The sequence below is a fragment of the Vombatus ursinus genome, unplaced genomic scaffold, assembly GCF_900497805.2.
Source record: "Vombatus ursinus unplaced genomic scaffold, bare-nosed wombat genome assembly UNPS02014825.1, whole genome shotgun sequence".
NCBI classification, from domain to species: Eukaryota; Metazoa; Chordata; class Mammalia; order Diprotodontia; family Vombatidae; genus Vombatus; species Vombatus ursinus.
Genome location: NW_020954603.1, coordinates 994,812 through 1,009,296, shown reverse-complemented (window position 1 = coordinate 1,009,296; position 14,485 = coordinate 994,812). Strand labels below are relative to the sequence as shown.

Here is a 14,485-nt window from a genome sequence, read left to right as displayed (position 1 = left end):
ATATTCCTAGGAGTTTTCCTTTGGGGATCTCTTTCAGGTGATCAGTGCATTCTTTCAATTTCTATTTTACCCTCTGGTACTAGAATATCAGGGCAGTTTTCCTCAATAATTTCTTGAAAGATGATGTCCAGGCTCTTTTTTTGATCATGGCTTTCAGATAATCCAATAATTTTTAAATGATCTCTCCTGGATCTATTTTCCAGGTCAGTTGTTTTTCCAATGAAATATTTCACATTGTCTTCTGTTTTTTTATTCTTTTGGTTTTGTTTTACAATGTCTTGATTTCTCATAAAGTCACTAGCTTCCATTTGCTCCATTCTAATTTTTAAGAAGTATTTTCTTCAGTGAGCTTTTGGCCTTCCTTTTTCATCTGGCCAATTCTGCTTTTTAAGGCATTCTTCTCCTCATTGACTTTTTAAAAGGACCTCTTTTGCCATTTGGGTTAGGCTATTTTTTGGTATTTTGGTTTTTTTTGGCTAGACAATGGGGTTAAGTGACTTGCCCAAGGTCACACAACTAGTGAGTGTTATCTGAGGCCAGATTTGAACTCAAGTCCTCCTGACTCCAAAGCTTGTACTCTATCCACTGAGCCACCTAACTGCCCCTAGACTATTTTTTTAAGGTGTTATTTTCGTCAGTATTTTTTTGGGTTTCCTTTAGCAAGCTGTTGACTTGTTTTTCATGATTTTCTTGCATCACTTTCATTTCTCTTCCCAGTTTTTCCTCTACTTCTCTTACTTGCTTCTCAAAATCCTTTTTGAGCTCTTCCATGGCCTGGGACTGATTCATATTTTTCTTGGTGGCTTTGGATGTATGAGCTTTGACTTTGTTGTCTTCTTCTGGTTGTATGTTTTGATCTTCTTCGTCACCAAAGAAACTCTATGGTCTGACTTTTTCACGCAGTTTGCTCATGTTCCCAGACAATTAACTTTTAAACTCTTTGTTAAGGCAGGGGTCTGCTTCCAGTGTGGAGAATGTACTATCCTCGGAGGTTTTGTGCAGCTGTTATCAGAGAGAGATACTTCTAGGGACCTGTAAATTTTCAGTTCTTCCAAGGTGGCATGATCAAGGGTGAAGTGTTTACTCCTTTCCTGACCTGTGCTCTGGTTTATGAGTGACCACAAGCACTCTTTTCCCACCTTGGAACTGTGAGGAGGATTCCCTCTCCACCTCGACTACAAGCGCCACCATGCCAGCCCTACTCCTTGCCCCAGGATTGCCACCCAGAACTGTGACCCAGATCCAAGCACGGGTAAAGCAAGAGACTCCTGACTCAACACCAGCAAAGAGATCCCTGCAATCCCCTTCTGATTAGCCACTCGATTCTCCCTCAGTCTGTGGACCAGACGCTCCAGAAACAGCCTCCCTCCACTCCCCTTCCCATCCCCCACTCCCAGATGGCAAAGCCCTGGCCACATCTAGGCCATGGTTCCATTCCCTCTACTAGAAGGTATACTGCCCAAGGGTAGGGGCTTGATCTTAGCCAAAGGAGGGGTGTCTCTTCCTCAGGACTTTGCATTTTAGGGAAGGTGTCAACAAGTGGTTGTTGAATTGGGGGCAAGAGGAATAGTGGAACAGAAAGGGTAGGGAAGTTGCTGGTCAGTCATCCTTCAACTTCCAACAATCTAATCCAGGCCCAGGAGGAGGCCCTTAGCACCCTTCACCACCCGAGCTCCTCCTGTCTCTCTAGCCTCATCAGACTCCCCTCCCACCCATGTAGCCAAACTGGCCCCATCTCCCATCTCCATGCCTTCTCCGAAATGCCCCCCACCATGGCTACTGCCTGCCCACCCCCGCCCTTGCATTTACTTTCTGTGTATTTATTCTGGGGACACTTTCATAAGCACTGGGCTATCACCACAGCTCCCAGCACCCCAACCATGTGCCCCATCGGCGCTGATCTAAGTAACCAATGAAAACCAGGACTCCCAACTTGTTCCCTGCAATTATTATTATTTTGAAAGTTAGGCACAGGATCTTCCAGTCTCTCCTGCTTGGGACCATTTCTGGTCTGTAACATTCATGGGGGAACTAGGGGAGTATGGGGAGGGAAAAAGGGGTTTGTCCCTGAGAACTGGACTGGGATGTCTAGGGGGAGAGGGTGTCTAAACTCATGGCTTTAGAGGGACTGGAGCTACTGATGCCCCAGCTGAAGACTGAAGGTGGCTGCTGAGAAGAGAGGGCCAGGGCTTAACCTGGGGACTGCTCGGCCCTCAGTAAGGCCCAGAAGGCCTCGATGTCTGCTTTCTGGCCTCTTGGCTCACCCTCTCCACCTCGCGCATGAATCGGAGGCAAAGCTCTTCTTGCCATGGCAGGGCCACACACTGGACCGCCACAGGCATCCCCACACTATTCTTCAGGCCCTGTGGGTGAAGAAAAGGGGAGGCACCTGGTTCCCAGAGAAAAAGAAGGGACTACCCCAACCCACCCTGTTCCATCTCCAGCCCACATGACCTTGACCTGACCATGGCAGGGCTCTCTCTCCAAGTCCAGGGCCATGATGCCACTGCTTCCAAGAAAGACCCAGACCCCACCCTTAGATTGAGAGCTAGAAGGGATAGACTGAGCCCCAGAGAACCGAGGTGACCTGCCCAGAGTCACAAGGCTAATGAGTGCCCTACCCACTGGACCATACTTCCACTCTCTCACGGGAAGGACTGAGGGGGAGAGGAAGCATCAAAAAGCCACAGAAAGACCAGCTACTTAGAGGGGTCTGACCAGGGTTCTGGCTGTGCCCCTGACTTACCCTGTGACCCTCAGTCAGAGCCTACACTGGCCCCTCTCCAAAGCTCTCTGGGCTCCACTGTGTCAATAAGATGAGGGGGCTGGACTGCGTGACCTCCCAATGAGCAGAGCCTGGGAGTAGAACCTGGAGACCTGCAGAGACTCACCTTGCCGAGCTTCAAGTCCCAAAAGTCCCCAAAGTAGCCTCGATACTTTTGCAACTTCTTCTCATCCTCCTGGGTCACCGTGGAGACGGGAACCACACCAGCAGGGAAATCCAGACAATTATAGAGCATGGTATAACTCACAGCCCCTGAAACAGTCAGGTAGCCAGGTCAGCCAAGGGGCCATACCACGAGGAGGAGGAGGCAGGGACTCCACTGTGGCCCAGGTGCAGGCAGTTTACCCTCTAGTCGTCAGACTCCTGCTGAAAACAATCAGGCCCTCCAAGCTTTTTTTTGGGGGGGGGGGGGGAAGGGTGTTACCTGCAATCTGATGTTCATGAGACAGACCTTCAAATGGGCAGAAAACAGATACCAATGCCTCAAGTTTGGGTCAGAGAAGATGAAGCCAGAGGGACAGGCCTTTAGACCCTGTCCTGGGCCCAGGAAGAGGGACCAGCCCCTAGTCCAAGGGAAGCCACTTTCCTGATTACTGTGTGACCTGGCCCAGGATAGCCCCTCTCTGGGAACCCACTTTCTCTACTTCACCAAGCCCTGACCTCCTAAGCTCTAGATCAGTAGTTCTCAAATTTCTTGGTCTCAGGATCCCCTTACACTCTTAAAAATTAAGGATCCCCCACCCAAAACCTTTTGTTGATGTGGGTTATAGCTATCAATATTTACCATTTCAGAAATTAAAACATCTTAGCATTATTATGGGGCAGCTAGGTAGCACTACAATACATAAAGCACTGGGCCTGTCATGAAGACCTGAGTTCAAATTCAGCCTCAGACATTTACTAGCTATGTGACCCTGGGCAAGTCACTTAACTTCTGTTTGCCTTAATCTGCTGGAGAAGAAAATGACAAACCACTCCAACATCTTTGCGAAGAAAACCCCATGGTCAATATGGTCCATGTGGTCACAAAGAGCTAGACACAACTCAACACAACAAAGTAATATTATGACAATAATTTTGACCTCATGGCCCCCCGGAAAGGGTCTTGGGGACCCTTTGGAAACTGCAACTCCAGATTCTTGGGTGTACAGATCTCTCCTTCTGGCCCATGATGACCAGATGACCTTGGGGAACAGAGAGGGAGCTGAAGGGTTTGGGTCCCCAGTGCCAGCTTCTCCAGGACTGATCCCCAAGGACGTTCCTGCCCAGTCTAAAGTTCAGAACTCAGAGCCTGAGCTGTCTCAGTCCTCTTCTTCCACCCTAAGGGTACAAGCCTAGATCTGGGCCCACATAGGAGGACGCCTGGATGAACAGTAGGCCCAGTCTAAGTGGGGGGAGGAGGGTACTTGGGGCAGGCCGAGCCATGGAAGTCCCACCTGTAGCTTTGCCTGGGTAGTTGATGGTCAGGGCAGGGCTCAGCATGGGGGTCAGAACCACATCCAAATCCAGCATTTTCCACTGGTTGATGACACTGTGACGGTATTTCTAGGTGGAGAAATAGGGATTGGGGGACAAGAGGACAAGCAGGCAGACCAAGGGGCTTTCAAGTTTCCAAAGCACTTTGCCCATAACCCTGCAAGATCAGGATTTCATGGATCCCCATTTAATAGAGGAGGAAACTGAGGCCCAGAGAGAAAGGACTTGGCCAAGGTCACACAATGTATTAGAATCAGAAGGCAGGAAAGCCAGACAACCCCTTGAGTCACCCAGCATCCCCTCCCTTGTCATCTTGGAAACAATAAACTTGGGGGGGAGGGGAGGATTTGGACAGAGGAGGACAGGAGATAGGGCTGGCCAGGCTAGGGGGTGGAGGGGGTGATGGAAAGAAGAGCAGAAATGAGTCAGAAGCCAGAAGTGGGCTGTTTCAGACTCCAGAGTGGAGAAGGGCCTGCTGCTGCCTCCCAGATTGCCCCTCACCTCCCTCGGAGGCCTCCTTCCAGAAACCCTTCCTGAGTATCCCAGCCTGCAGAGAACTCTGCAGCCCTGACCCAGATCTCATCACTGGGCACATGTCCTGCCTCTCAAATTAGACTAGGAGTTCCCGGAGAGCAACCCCGCTCTGGTACGTCTCTTTCTCTCACAGCGAGCCTATACCAAGGGTTGGGCACTATTAAACTGGGGAAATCAGGGCAGGGTGAGGGGCAGATGGCCCAAGGACAGTCCTCTGGGGCTGAGACAGACAAGAAGGGTCCCACCACCCACAGAGGCACAGCCTACTGTTCCTTATCACAGCCTGGGCTTCCCCATGGGGCATGGGGGGAATGGAAGTAGAGACCCCCAGTCAGGGCATCCCAGGGGCAAGTGGGCAGGCTGCGCTTAACTAAGTAGAAGATTTGCCAATCTTGCTCAGTCTCAAGTCATCCCAAGTCAGCCCCAAGTGTCCCTAGCCTGGCAGCCTTGTCTGACCCTGCTGTGGGTGGCTCTGGTGAGGTCAGCCTGCCATCTTTGGACTGTGCCAAGCACTGTCACCTTGTGCCCCAGAGGTCAACCAGCCAATGCTGGGGCACCTGGCCCTCCCTCACCTCAATCTCGTGATGTAAGTTCCAAAGATCCCCAGCCGACCTAGAAGAAAGAGAGGAAGAAACCCCACCCAGAGAAATGACACCCCCTCCCCCCACCATCTCTGGGCCTGGTACCTCATCTGACAACAGTGGGTCAGACTAGAGTTGGTACCTTCCAGCTCTTCACACCTATGAACCCCTGCCAACTCCTCCCTCAGTCTGGCCTCCATTTGCCTCAGTTTACCTCTCTATTTCAGAGCCCTTGAAGGGATGGGCCCCTCCCTTTAGGTCTCCAGGGACAAAGCACCTAAGACTTAGAGACAGAAGGGAACCCTTCCTTTGGCCCCCAAGTTGCAGAAAAGCAGATTCAGGCTGCGTCCCAACGATGAGAGCTGTCCCACAGAAGCTGCCTCTGGAGGAGGTGGGCATCCCTTCACAAAGCTGGGTATGTTACGATGAGACTCCTTTGGGGCATGAGGAGGGCTGCAGGCCTCTGACTGTGAAATTCTTTGACTCTACCCTCCCAAATGAGCTTTTCCAGGCTGCCATTTCTGATGTGTGGACCCTGAGGCACCAGAAGTCTGGAGGCTTGGCCCTCCCCCCACTCTCTGCATCCCAATGGAGGGTGCTTTTTGCTGCCCTGTCCTTAAGCTTAGGACACAGGTCAGGGACAAACAAGCAAACCAGGGATAAAGAAGCGTCAGTAGGGTTTGGGGCAGAGCCAAGACCCAGAGCTCAGCTCCCAGGGCCGTAAGGGCCAAGCTGCCCTGATGACCTTGGGGAGCTGAGAGGAAGCAAGAGAGCTGGGACCTCAGGGAGGCTCCCCTGTCATTCCTACCACCACCCCCTACTCAACTGGAGCCTTTGGAGTCCCCCCCCACTACTGTGCCCACCACCCACACAGGAGAATCCCCCAACTGCGTCTCAGGCTGGCAGAGATCCTCTGGCAGATATGTAAGCTCTGCTCTCCACAAAGTCCAGTCTGGAATTTCCCAGCCTGACTCAACTGGTTTGAGCCACCAGGGGGCAGCCAAAGCCAGGCCCAGCCCAGGCCAACTGGCTCAAACCAATGGGGACCTAATGCAGAGACCATGTTCCTGGAAGGGGTAACAGGGTCCTCAGAGGCCATAACGCCCGCCCTCAACTGCTGCCCCTGTGGCAGGGGGTCCCCTCCCTCCAGGAGTTTCTAGAAGCTGTCCAGATTGTCACTTTCTGAGGTCTCAGAATTTTAGGGGCTCAATCCTAGAAGGAGCCTCATGGGCACCTAGTTAAGCCACACCTGGGTGGGAACCACTTCTATGACATATGTGGACACGTGGTTGCTCAGAAAGTACAAAAACAAGGCCAGATGCTGAGCCTGGCGCCAGGAGGGCTGAGGATAAACGTCAAGGCTTTTCCTTATCTCTTCAGGTGAAAGAGACCGCCCTTGAGGCCCTATTCTGGGCCTGGCTTGGAGTCACAGACCTTCAGAGAGCACTACCCCAGCCCGAACCCGAAAAAGAATTCCCTCCTGGACAAGACAAGTAGTCACCCAGTCCCTGCTTGGGTATCTGCAGTGTCAGGCAGCTCACTACCTTTCTGGGCCTACTTCCCTGATGGGGAGCTCCCAGGTGGGGATGAAGCTGGGGCCTGGGTAGCCTCCTTACCGGGACTTCAAGCTGGAGAGGAAGTTTGCCAGTCTTGGGAGCTGTACAGAGGGAAGATCATGCCTTGCTTATAGGCCCAAGCCAGACCCCTACCACTGGCCACAGGAGAGGAGAGAGAACCAAGAGAAGCCCTTCCCACCCCCCACCCCCCCCCACAAGGGCAGAGGCTCCTCCCACAGACGAGTCCAATGCTCAGAATATAGCAGGGGCTCAGAATTGGGAAACAAGAGGCAGGGGAGAAGTTGGGGCCCAGTGGCCTCCCCATGCACACCAACAAGAGAATGGGACTACCCTCCCCCTCAGCTCACCAAAGGGTGGAGGAGCATGGACAACAGTCCTTTGATCCAATTGGGCATCCTGAGGATGATGGTCAGGTCCCCCAGGCACAGATCTACAGATTCACCTTTGCTGAAGAGGTGGAGACGTAACAGGGCAGGGAATGAGCCTCCCTAGGCCAGGTCCACCACCCCCTACAGAACACAGGTGGCAGGGAGCAAGGTACGCATATTGTGGGGGGAGACACGGGAGCTCCGCTGGAGTCGGGCTTCCCGCAAGTGTTGGACCAGAGCCCCTCCAAGGCCAGGGGTTGGGAATTCAAAGGGGTGCTGCCCACCCAGCCTCTAGGGGGGAGTGGGAGTCAAGCTGGTACCAGGACAGGGCTCGGCGTTATATGGCCTTTGTGCTCCAGCTTTTGACCAGGCAAAGTGGGGGAGGGAGCTGGAATCTCTAGAGTTATCTTAAAACTGGCAAAGCACTTTACAGACATCATCTCAAAGGAGCTTCACAACAGCCTGAGGGTGGGGGGGAGGGACCCCTTGTCCTCAGTTTCCCTATCTGTAAAATGGGCATCATAACAGCACCTACCTGGCCAGAACAAAGTGTTCCACTAACCTTAAAGCACTTTATTAAAATATGAGCTGTTGTGACTATGACGATGGAGTGAGGGTTAAGGACTCACCCAAAGCCACACAGCTCAAAGGCCACCCACTAACTCCAGGACTCTCCCTTGAGAAGATGCAAAGCTCAGGCCCATGGGAAGGGAAGGACTTGCCTTCATTCACTTGGCCCAGGGCTCTCTCCACCAGGAAATGAGGCTTACAGAATCCCATGGGGCCCAATCCCTCAGTTTATCTGCCCCCAGCCTACAGAAGGTCTGGGTTCCACTCTGAACTTCCTTTGCTATGTGACCCAGGAAAAACTGCAGTCCCTCTCTGTTCCTGGTAAATGGGAACAATTCGTTTCACCTGGCCTCTCGCATGGTTGAAGGGGAGGGAGGCTTAAACAACATGAGTAGGGACATCCAAGCTGTCCCTAGGGTCACCCTCCCTCTTGCTGAGGGCGGCCTGCGCCCACACTCACAAGTTCTCTAGGAAGGCCTTGCCTCCATCAGAGAAGAGCGCACCAGGAATCAGCTTCTCCACAGCATAACTGATGTTGGAAGGCAGGAATGGGACGAGCTGAAGGACACAGAAGAGGTCACTTGAGGCAAGAGGTCACTGAGCCAACCAAGGCCAGATCCCTGACATTCACCACCCAGGCCCTGCCTGTCTGCCCCCCACAGATCCCTGCCTAGCCCTCCCCAGACTCCTGCACCCAAGAGCCCGGCTGCCCCCAAGCCACAAACAACAACAGGGCAGGCACTGTCTCTAGAGGGCTCCTGAGAAGCCAAGGTTCCACCTAGCCTGGCTATGGCAAAGACCTGAGGAAATGGACCTCCTCCCATCACTGCAGGGGTGAGGGATCATGGGGAGGGGCCAGTCCACACACGCTCATGCTGGTTGGTTTTCAAAAAATCTTTGTTACAAGGGAAGGCTGAGGAGGAGAGTGATCTGTTCAGAAATAAAGGTGATATAAAAAAAAATCAAAAAAACAAAAGGCATCAATTTAAAAAAACGAGAGCTCATTAGTGCTGGAAACACCCCTAGAAATCAACAACGCCAACCCCTCATTTATGGGGATAGAAAACAAAGCACAAAGAGGGGGAGGTGAAAGGTAAGGAACCAGCACTTAATAAGCACCTATTGTGTGCCAGGTCCTGGGCTAGGGGCTTTACAAATATGAACTCATTTGAGCCTTGGGGGGGGTCCCCAATGAGACTCCCACCACATATGAAAACCAGCCAGCGAATTTCCAGGGGCTGCTCCCTACTGGCCCTACTGACCAGCCCAGCCTCCTGTGGGCAGCACCTTCTCCTAAGGGACTGAGGGGTGGGGAGGAGGCCAGAGGCTCCACAGGCAAGTTCTAGGCCAGGAAGCCCAGGAGTCAGCTCCATCCACCCAGGGAACACAAGAGAGGCTGTCCTCATGGCACAGAGAATAGATTTCTTTCTTCCACCTCTTGTAACCTGTCTCCTGATGGTAACGGCATCCAAGGGCTGGAGAGGGGCCAGGGCCCTCAGACTGGTATTGGGAGGATTCTGAGAGTGGCCTGGGTACAGCAGCAAGCATGACATCCCTCCAAAGCTTTGTGACCCTGAACAAGTCCCTTCACTGCTAAGAAGTTCAGTGCCTTCTTCTTGAAAATGGGGGTAATAATCTTGACACTCCATCCCTCCCATCTTTTCCAGCCCATCCCCTGTAAACCTCAAAACCCAATAGAAACAAAATGGGTCTGTAATGGGCTGGGGCTGGCACTCAGTTGGCTGGGCCTCCCCCCAGAGGTGGGCCACCAACAGCGACATACCGTGTGGCCAGCGGCCTCCAGGAGTGCCTTGATCTCCAGCACTGCCCGCTTCATGGAGGGACTGGGCATGGTATACCCATCAGACTCATAGTAACCGATCCGCAGAGGCTTCTTGCCGGCATAGAGCTGGAAGGAGGAGCAGTGGGGCCCCGTGCCCTCCCTAAGTCTTCCCACCTGCTTTCTCAAGGCTCCACAGAAATCAGACATTGGACAAACACCCAGAGATCCAATGCTCCCCTACACTGATGCTGCAGAGCCCACAGGAGGACGGGACCTGGAAGCTTCCAATCTAGGGATGGGTCTCCTCTTCTCAGGCCTGAGGGGGCCCTCCCCAAGCCCCTGCCTTCACCCCAGCCCTCTCTGGCAGCCCATTAACCAGAGGTCCAGGGTAGGCCCTCACTCACCGCTTCCCTGAAGGGCATCGGGGGCACTGTGGGGTCCAGGAGGAACATGTCCTCAGATAGCAATGCCCGCAAGCACAAGGCCAGGCTGCTGACATCCCTGGCCATGGGCCCCACAGATGTGAGGACTGGGGAGAGAAGGCTCCATGTCACCTGGTCACTAGAGTGACTGCCCAGCCCACCCCCAGGATCAGTGCCTCTGGTCAGGCTAGGCGTGGTCTGGGCAAGGCAGAGGGGCTCTCACAAATTAGGGGGCTATCCCCTTGTGATCTGTGTGTCCCCAGTGACTGGCAGAGGACCCTGAGTGTAGCCATGGCATGTCTGCCCACTCTGCCAAGCCCAAGACATCCATCCCAAACTGCAGCAGGACAAAAGAGAGCTCTCCCCTTTTCACCCTCTATCTATGATCTACAGACAAGGAAAATGAGGCCCCAAGCACCTCAATGCCTCTGGGCTCAGACAATGGACCTGCCTGATGGACAAAGCTGTCCTCCCCTGGAAGCAGGGAAGGACAAGAAGAACAGTTTTGTCTGCAGTGGGAGAGCTGTGGCCCAGACCCTGCCCCCATACCCTAGGACCACCCATTGGGCTTCACTCCCCAAAATGAGTGCCCCTCCCCACCTACTGCATGCCTCACCTCCCAGCTGCCCATCGACACAGTTCTTCATCCCACGCTTGCTAGAAAGTAAGAGAAGGAACAACATTTGCATGGCATGCCAGCTCCTTCCGAGTCTACAAAGAGCCCTCTGAAGGAGAGAGGGAAGCTGGGGGGCACCCTCTTATGGAGCAGGGCATCAGGATGGGGCAGCATGGGCATAGCAAGGTTCCCCAGCCTCAAACCCCCCTTCCCTGGTAGAGTGGCTGCAGACTCAACCTCAAGAGAGATGGAGAAAGGGAAGGGGGAGAAGAGAAGGGGAGGGGACAGAGAAGGGGGGAGAGGGGACAGAGAGACAGAGACATAAAAAGAAAGACAGAGAGAAAGAAAAGGATGAAGGAGAGGAGAGAGCGAAAGAGAAGGGAGACAGACAGGACACAGGAGAGAGGAGCTGGAGAAGAGTCCCTTCCTTGCAGGCCAATCCCAAGTCACAGAGGAACACAGGCTTTTTACTTGAAAGGGGCCCAGGGACATGGGACCTATGCCCCTCATTCCTAGCTGAGGGAACCTCGATGGGGTCCCCCTGCCTCCAGGGTTCCCCAGCCCAATACCTGATCCTGCCTGAAGTAGGCTTGAGGCCACAGATGCCACAGAAGGCCGAAGGAAAGCGGATGCTGCCCCCAATGTCGGTACCCAAGCCCAAGATGGATCCACCGCTCGCTATGAGGGCACCCTCCCCACCTGAAGACCCACCAGGGCTCTTGGTAGAGTTCAGGGGGTTCAGCGTACGGCCAAATATGGGGTTGCTGCAGTCGTAGCTGTGGGAAGAAACCCACAGCTAGGACTTCGAAGAAGACACTATGAGCTCCCTCCCTGCAGCCCCAACGGGTCACCAAGTCCTGCGGGTTCTCCCTCTCCATCCCCATGGCTTGGGCCTTTACCACCACTGACCCTCCTCGCTCAGCTCCTGGCCACTGACCTGAACATGGACTGGGGCACGTTGGTGTGCACAAAAGGAATAGCCCCCTGCTTCTTCAACACCTGCACCACCACGGAGTCCTCCATGGCCGGGAAGCCAATGTTCCGGCACAGGCCCAGGGTGGAATCCTGGTCCTAGGGCCAGACAGAGGTGGGGTGGGGGAAATACCAGGGAGCACTGCCATCCAGCCCAATACTCATCACAGAGTCCACACTACCATCCTCTGGCTCCCCCCACAAAACCCACCCTCCATTCCAGGATGGCACACACTCACTGCTTCCATTTGACATGGGAACAGGGAGGCCCCGAGAAGCAGAGGGAGTGTCCTACCTTGTACTGGAAACACTCCTTGAGGCTGATGGGGACCCCATACAGCAGGCCGCCCACCTCGGGCTGCTGGGCCCCCTCTGCCAGTTGGGCCTTGCAGTCGCCCAGGTAGCTGGTCACGCAGTTGATCTCTTTGGTTACCTCCCAGGCCTGGCCAGGGGATGAGCACCAAATCAATTCCTGACCGTGGCCTGGTCTGGAACCCCCCACCCCACCCCGTATAGTCAGTCCTTAAAACCCAGAACCCAGAGCAGGAAGGAACCCAAGAGACTGTAAGCCAGCCCTATTATGGTAAAAAAAAAAAGGGGGAAGAGACTCTGAAAGGGAAGAGAACATCCCCAAAGTTCTGGGTCCAGCTGGGACCTGCCTTCAGGGAGCACCCAATCTGGCTGGGGAGATGGGATCCCCTAAGCTGGAAGAAAGAAGAAACCAAGGCTGGGAGAAGGAAGATCCACCCAAGAGCACTTGGGACGATGACACTCCCAGACACACTCAGTCATCCACACATGGTTCACAGCCACCACGAAGGACCCCAGCCTCCTCCTGGCAAGTCCTGGGTAGTGCCCAAGTTCAGCCTGGGGTCTCCCGGAGCTCTGTTAAGTGTTTGTGGATTTGAGGGAGCCCCACCCCCACACAGTGCAGTGGTCAGCACACCCACTTCCCTCTGGCTCTGCCATCCACCTGACCTTGTTGCGGGGGCCCAGCAGTGCTGCTGCCTGGCAGTTACTTTGGGGGCCATGCCCAGTTCTGTCTGTGCCAAGGCATTCAGCCCCCTTACCTTGCCCAAGTAGCTGCAGAGGGCGGCTTCTGGGGACAGCTCTTGGTTCTTGAGTTTCTGGACCAGCTGGGCCAGGGGCAGGGCCAGTACAGTCTCTTCGTCTAGCCCTGGGTTCTGAGGGCCCCAAGAGAAAAACAAGGCTCAACGTAGCTGTGCAGCCTAGCAGGCCCTGGTCCCCTGCACCCACATGGGACCAGTCATGCCATGGCTCCCTGGGGGCAGACATGGGCAAGCTGCTGCCTCCCTGGGTGAAGGATCCATGGGAGGGCTCGAGGACAATATGGGCCCCTGACTGGGGGGGGTGGGGGTGGCAAAAAGAGAGCCCCCCAGACCAGACTGGCCAAGAGAAGATGGGAGTACCCCGTGTTATGGATAATAAGGAAAATGCCAGACTTAGAGCTGGGACAAACCCCAGAGGTCACTGAGTCCAATGTCAAACTGAGCTTGTCCAGTCACAGAACTACTAAACGGAAGATGCAGGACTGAAACCCAGGCCCAATGCTCTGTCTAGACTATTCCATGCTGTTTATCAAGAGGCAGAATACCTAAGTTTTACTCCTGACTCCAGCACTCACTAGCTGCGTAACCCTGGATGGTCACTTAGACTGAGTGGGACTTATCCACACTTCCTCCCTTGAGATTCTCCCTTTATACCATCCCTGAGAGACGGGCACCTGATTTGGATATTTCAGTGGTGGGGGGGGGCTCACCACCTACCACGGCAGGCCATTCTCCTGGGAGACAGCGCTGGTTGTTATATTTGCCCTCTTCCTGTCCCTACCATGCTTAGTTCTCCCGTCTAGAACCAAGCAGAACTTTTCCAATCACCCCCGACCCTCCAAAGAAACCTAATCCAGGTTAAGTACCCCCAGGGAAGATGCCAGGATCAAGGACAGAACTGGAAGAGACCGGTGCTCCCCAGGCCCAGACCTTGGGCCTCCCTGCCCCCATCCTGGGGCCCCCTCTGCCCTTTCCTCAGACCCACACCGGTCCCTATGTAAGTATGCCAGAGTAGTTCCGAGTCTGGTCAGTGGAGGCCAAAGGTCAGAGGACTGGGTCGTGGGTGGGGCCTTGTACAGCGGAGGTGGGGGAGGGGGACCCAGGTGACCGAGCGCAGCGGCCAGATGAAGATCCCCCACGCCCCCCGCCCCGCCCGCTGTCCCGGGCGCACCTGCCCGGCCCCGCCCCGCCCCGCCCCGCCCCTCCCGGGGGGCTCACCTGGCTGCGGAACACTCCCACGCTCCGGCCCATGGCCTCCAAGGCCGCCTCCTGCTGGCTGCAGGCCTTGTGGAGCGCCTGCCGGCGGCCCCGCACGACCCAGAAGCGCAGCGCTACGGCCACCGCCACCAGGCAGCTCGCCAGGGCTGCCCCCCCCAGCCCGCAGCCCCCGAGCAACGGCTCCCGGGACATAACCACGTTCTGCACGGACGGACGGACGGATCGACGAGCCGGACGGTAGGCGGCGGACAGCAGCGGGAGCACCGAGGGGGGCCGGCCGGCCGGCGCCGAGGGTAAAGGGGTGAGAGGCAATGGTTAATGGAGACCCCGCCCCCAGCCCTGGGCCCCGCCCTTTCCCCCAGTCTGCAGGCTACTCGGCGGGCGGCCAGGGTTTCCTGGACAACAGCGCGGAGGCGGGAGGAAGGATGCGTTCGCGCCAGGTCTGGAGGGAGCACCTGCGTGCGCGCGTGCGCACGCACACACACACACACACACACACACACACACACACAC

General features: G+C 55.0%; 1 protein-coding gene across 1 annotated transcript; it reads right to left on the bottom strand.

The window, feature by feature from the left end:
- Positions 1–1,933: 1,933 nt before the first annotated feature.
- Positions 1,934–14,164, bottom strand: FAAH (fatty acid amide hydrolase). The gene is made up of 15 exons (XM_027837959.1): positions 13,973–14,164; positions 12,755–12,868; positions 11,980–12,126; positions 11,650–11,783; positions 11,282–11,488; positions 10,713–10,753; positions 10,079–10,203; positions 9,675–9,800; positions 8,352–8,449; positions 7,301–7,400; positions 6,993–7,033; positions 5,368–5,407; positions 4,222–4,330; positions 2,892–3,037; positions 1,934–2,363 (listed from the first exon to the last, which is right to left on the bottom strand). The coding sequence occupies exons 1-15, from the start codon at positions 14,162–14,164 to the stop codon at positions 2,214–2,216; spliced, it is 1,770 nt and encodes a 589-aa protein (XP_027693760.1). The 3' UTR covers positions 1,934–2,213.
- Positions 14,165–14,485: the final 321 nt, after the last annotated feature.

Excerpts from the sequence above, each read along its gene's own strand:
- FAAH (XM_027837959.1), bottom strand. The coding sequence starts at position 14,164 with ATGTCCCGGGAGCCGTTGCTCGGGGGCTGCGGGCTGGGGGGGGCAGCC. Across the intron at positions 10,754-11,281 it reads CCTACTTCAGGCAGGATCAG|CAAGCGTGGGATGAAGAACT; the intron begins GTATTGGGCTGG and ends CTTACTTTCTAG. Across the intron at positions 2,364-2,891 it reads GGGACTTGAAGCTCGGCAAG|GGCCTGAAGAATAGTGTGGG; the intron begins GTGAGTCTCTGC and ends CTTCACCCACAG.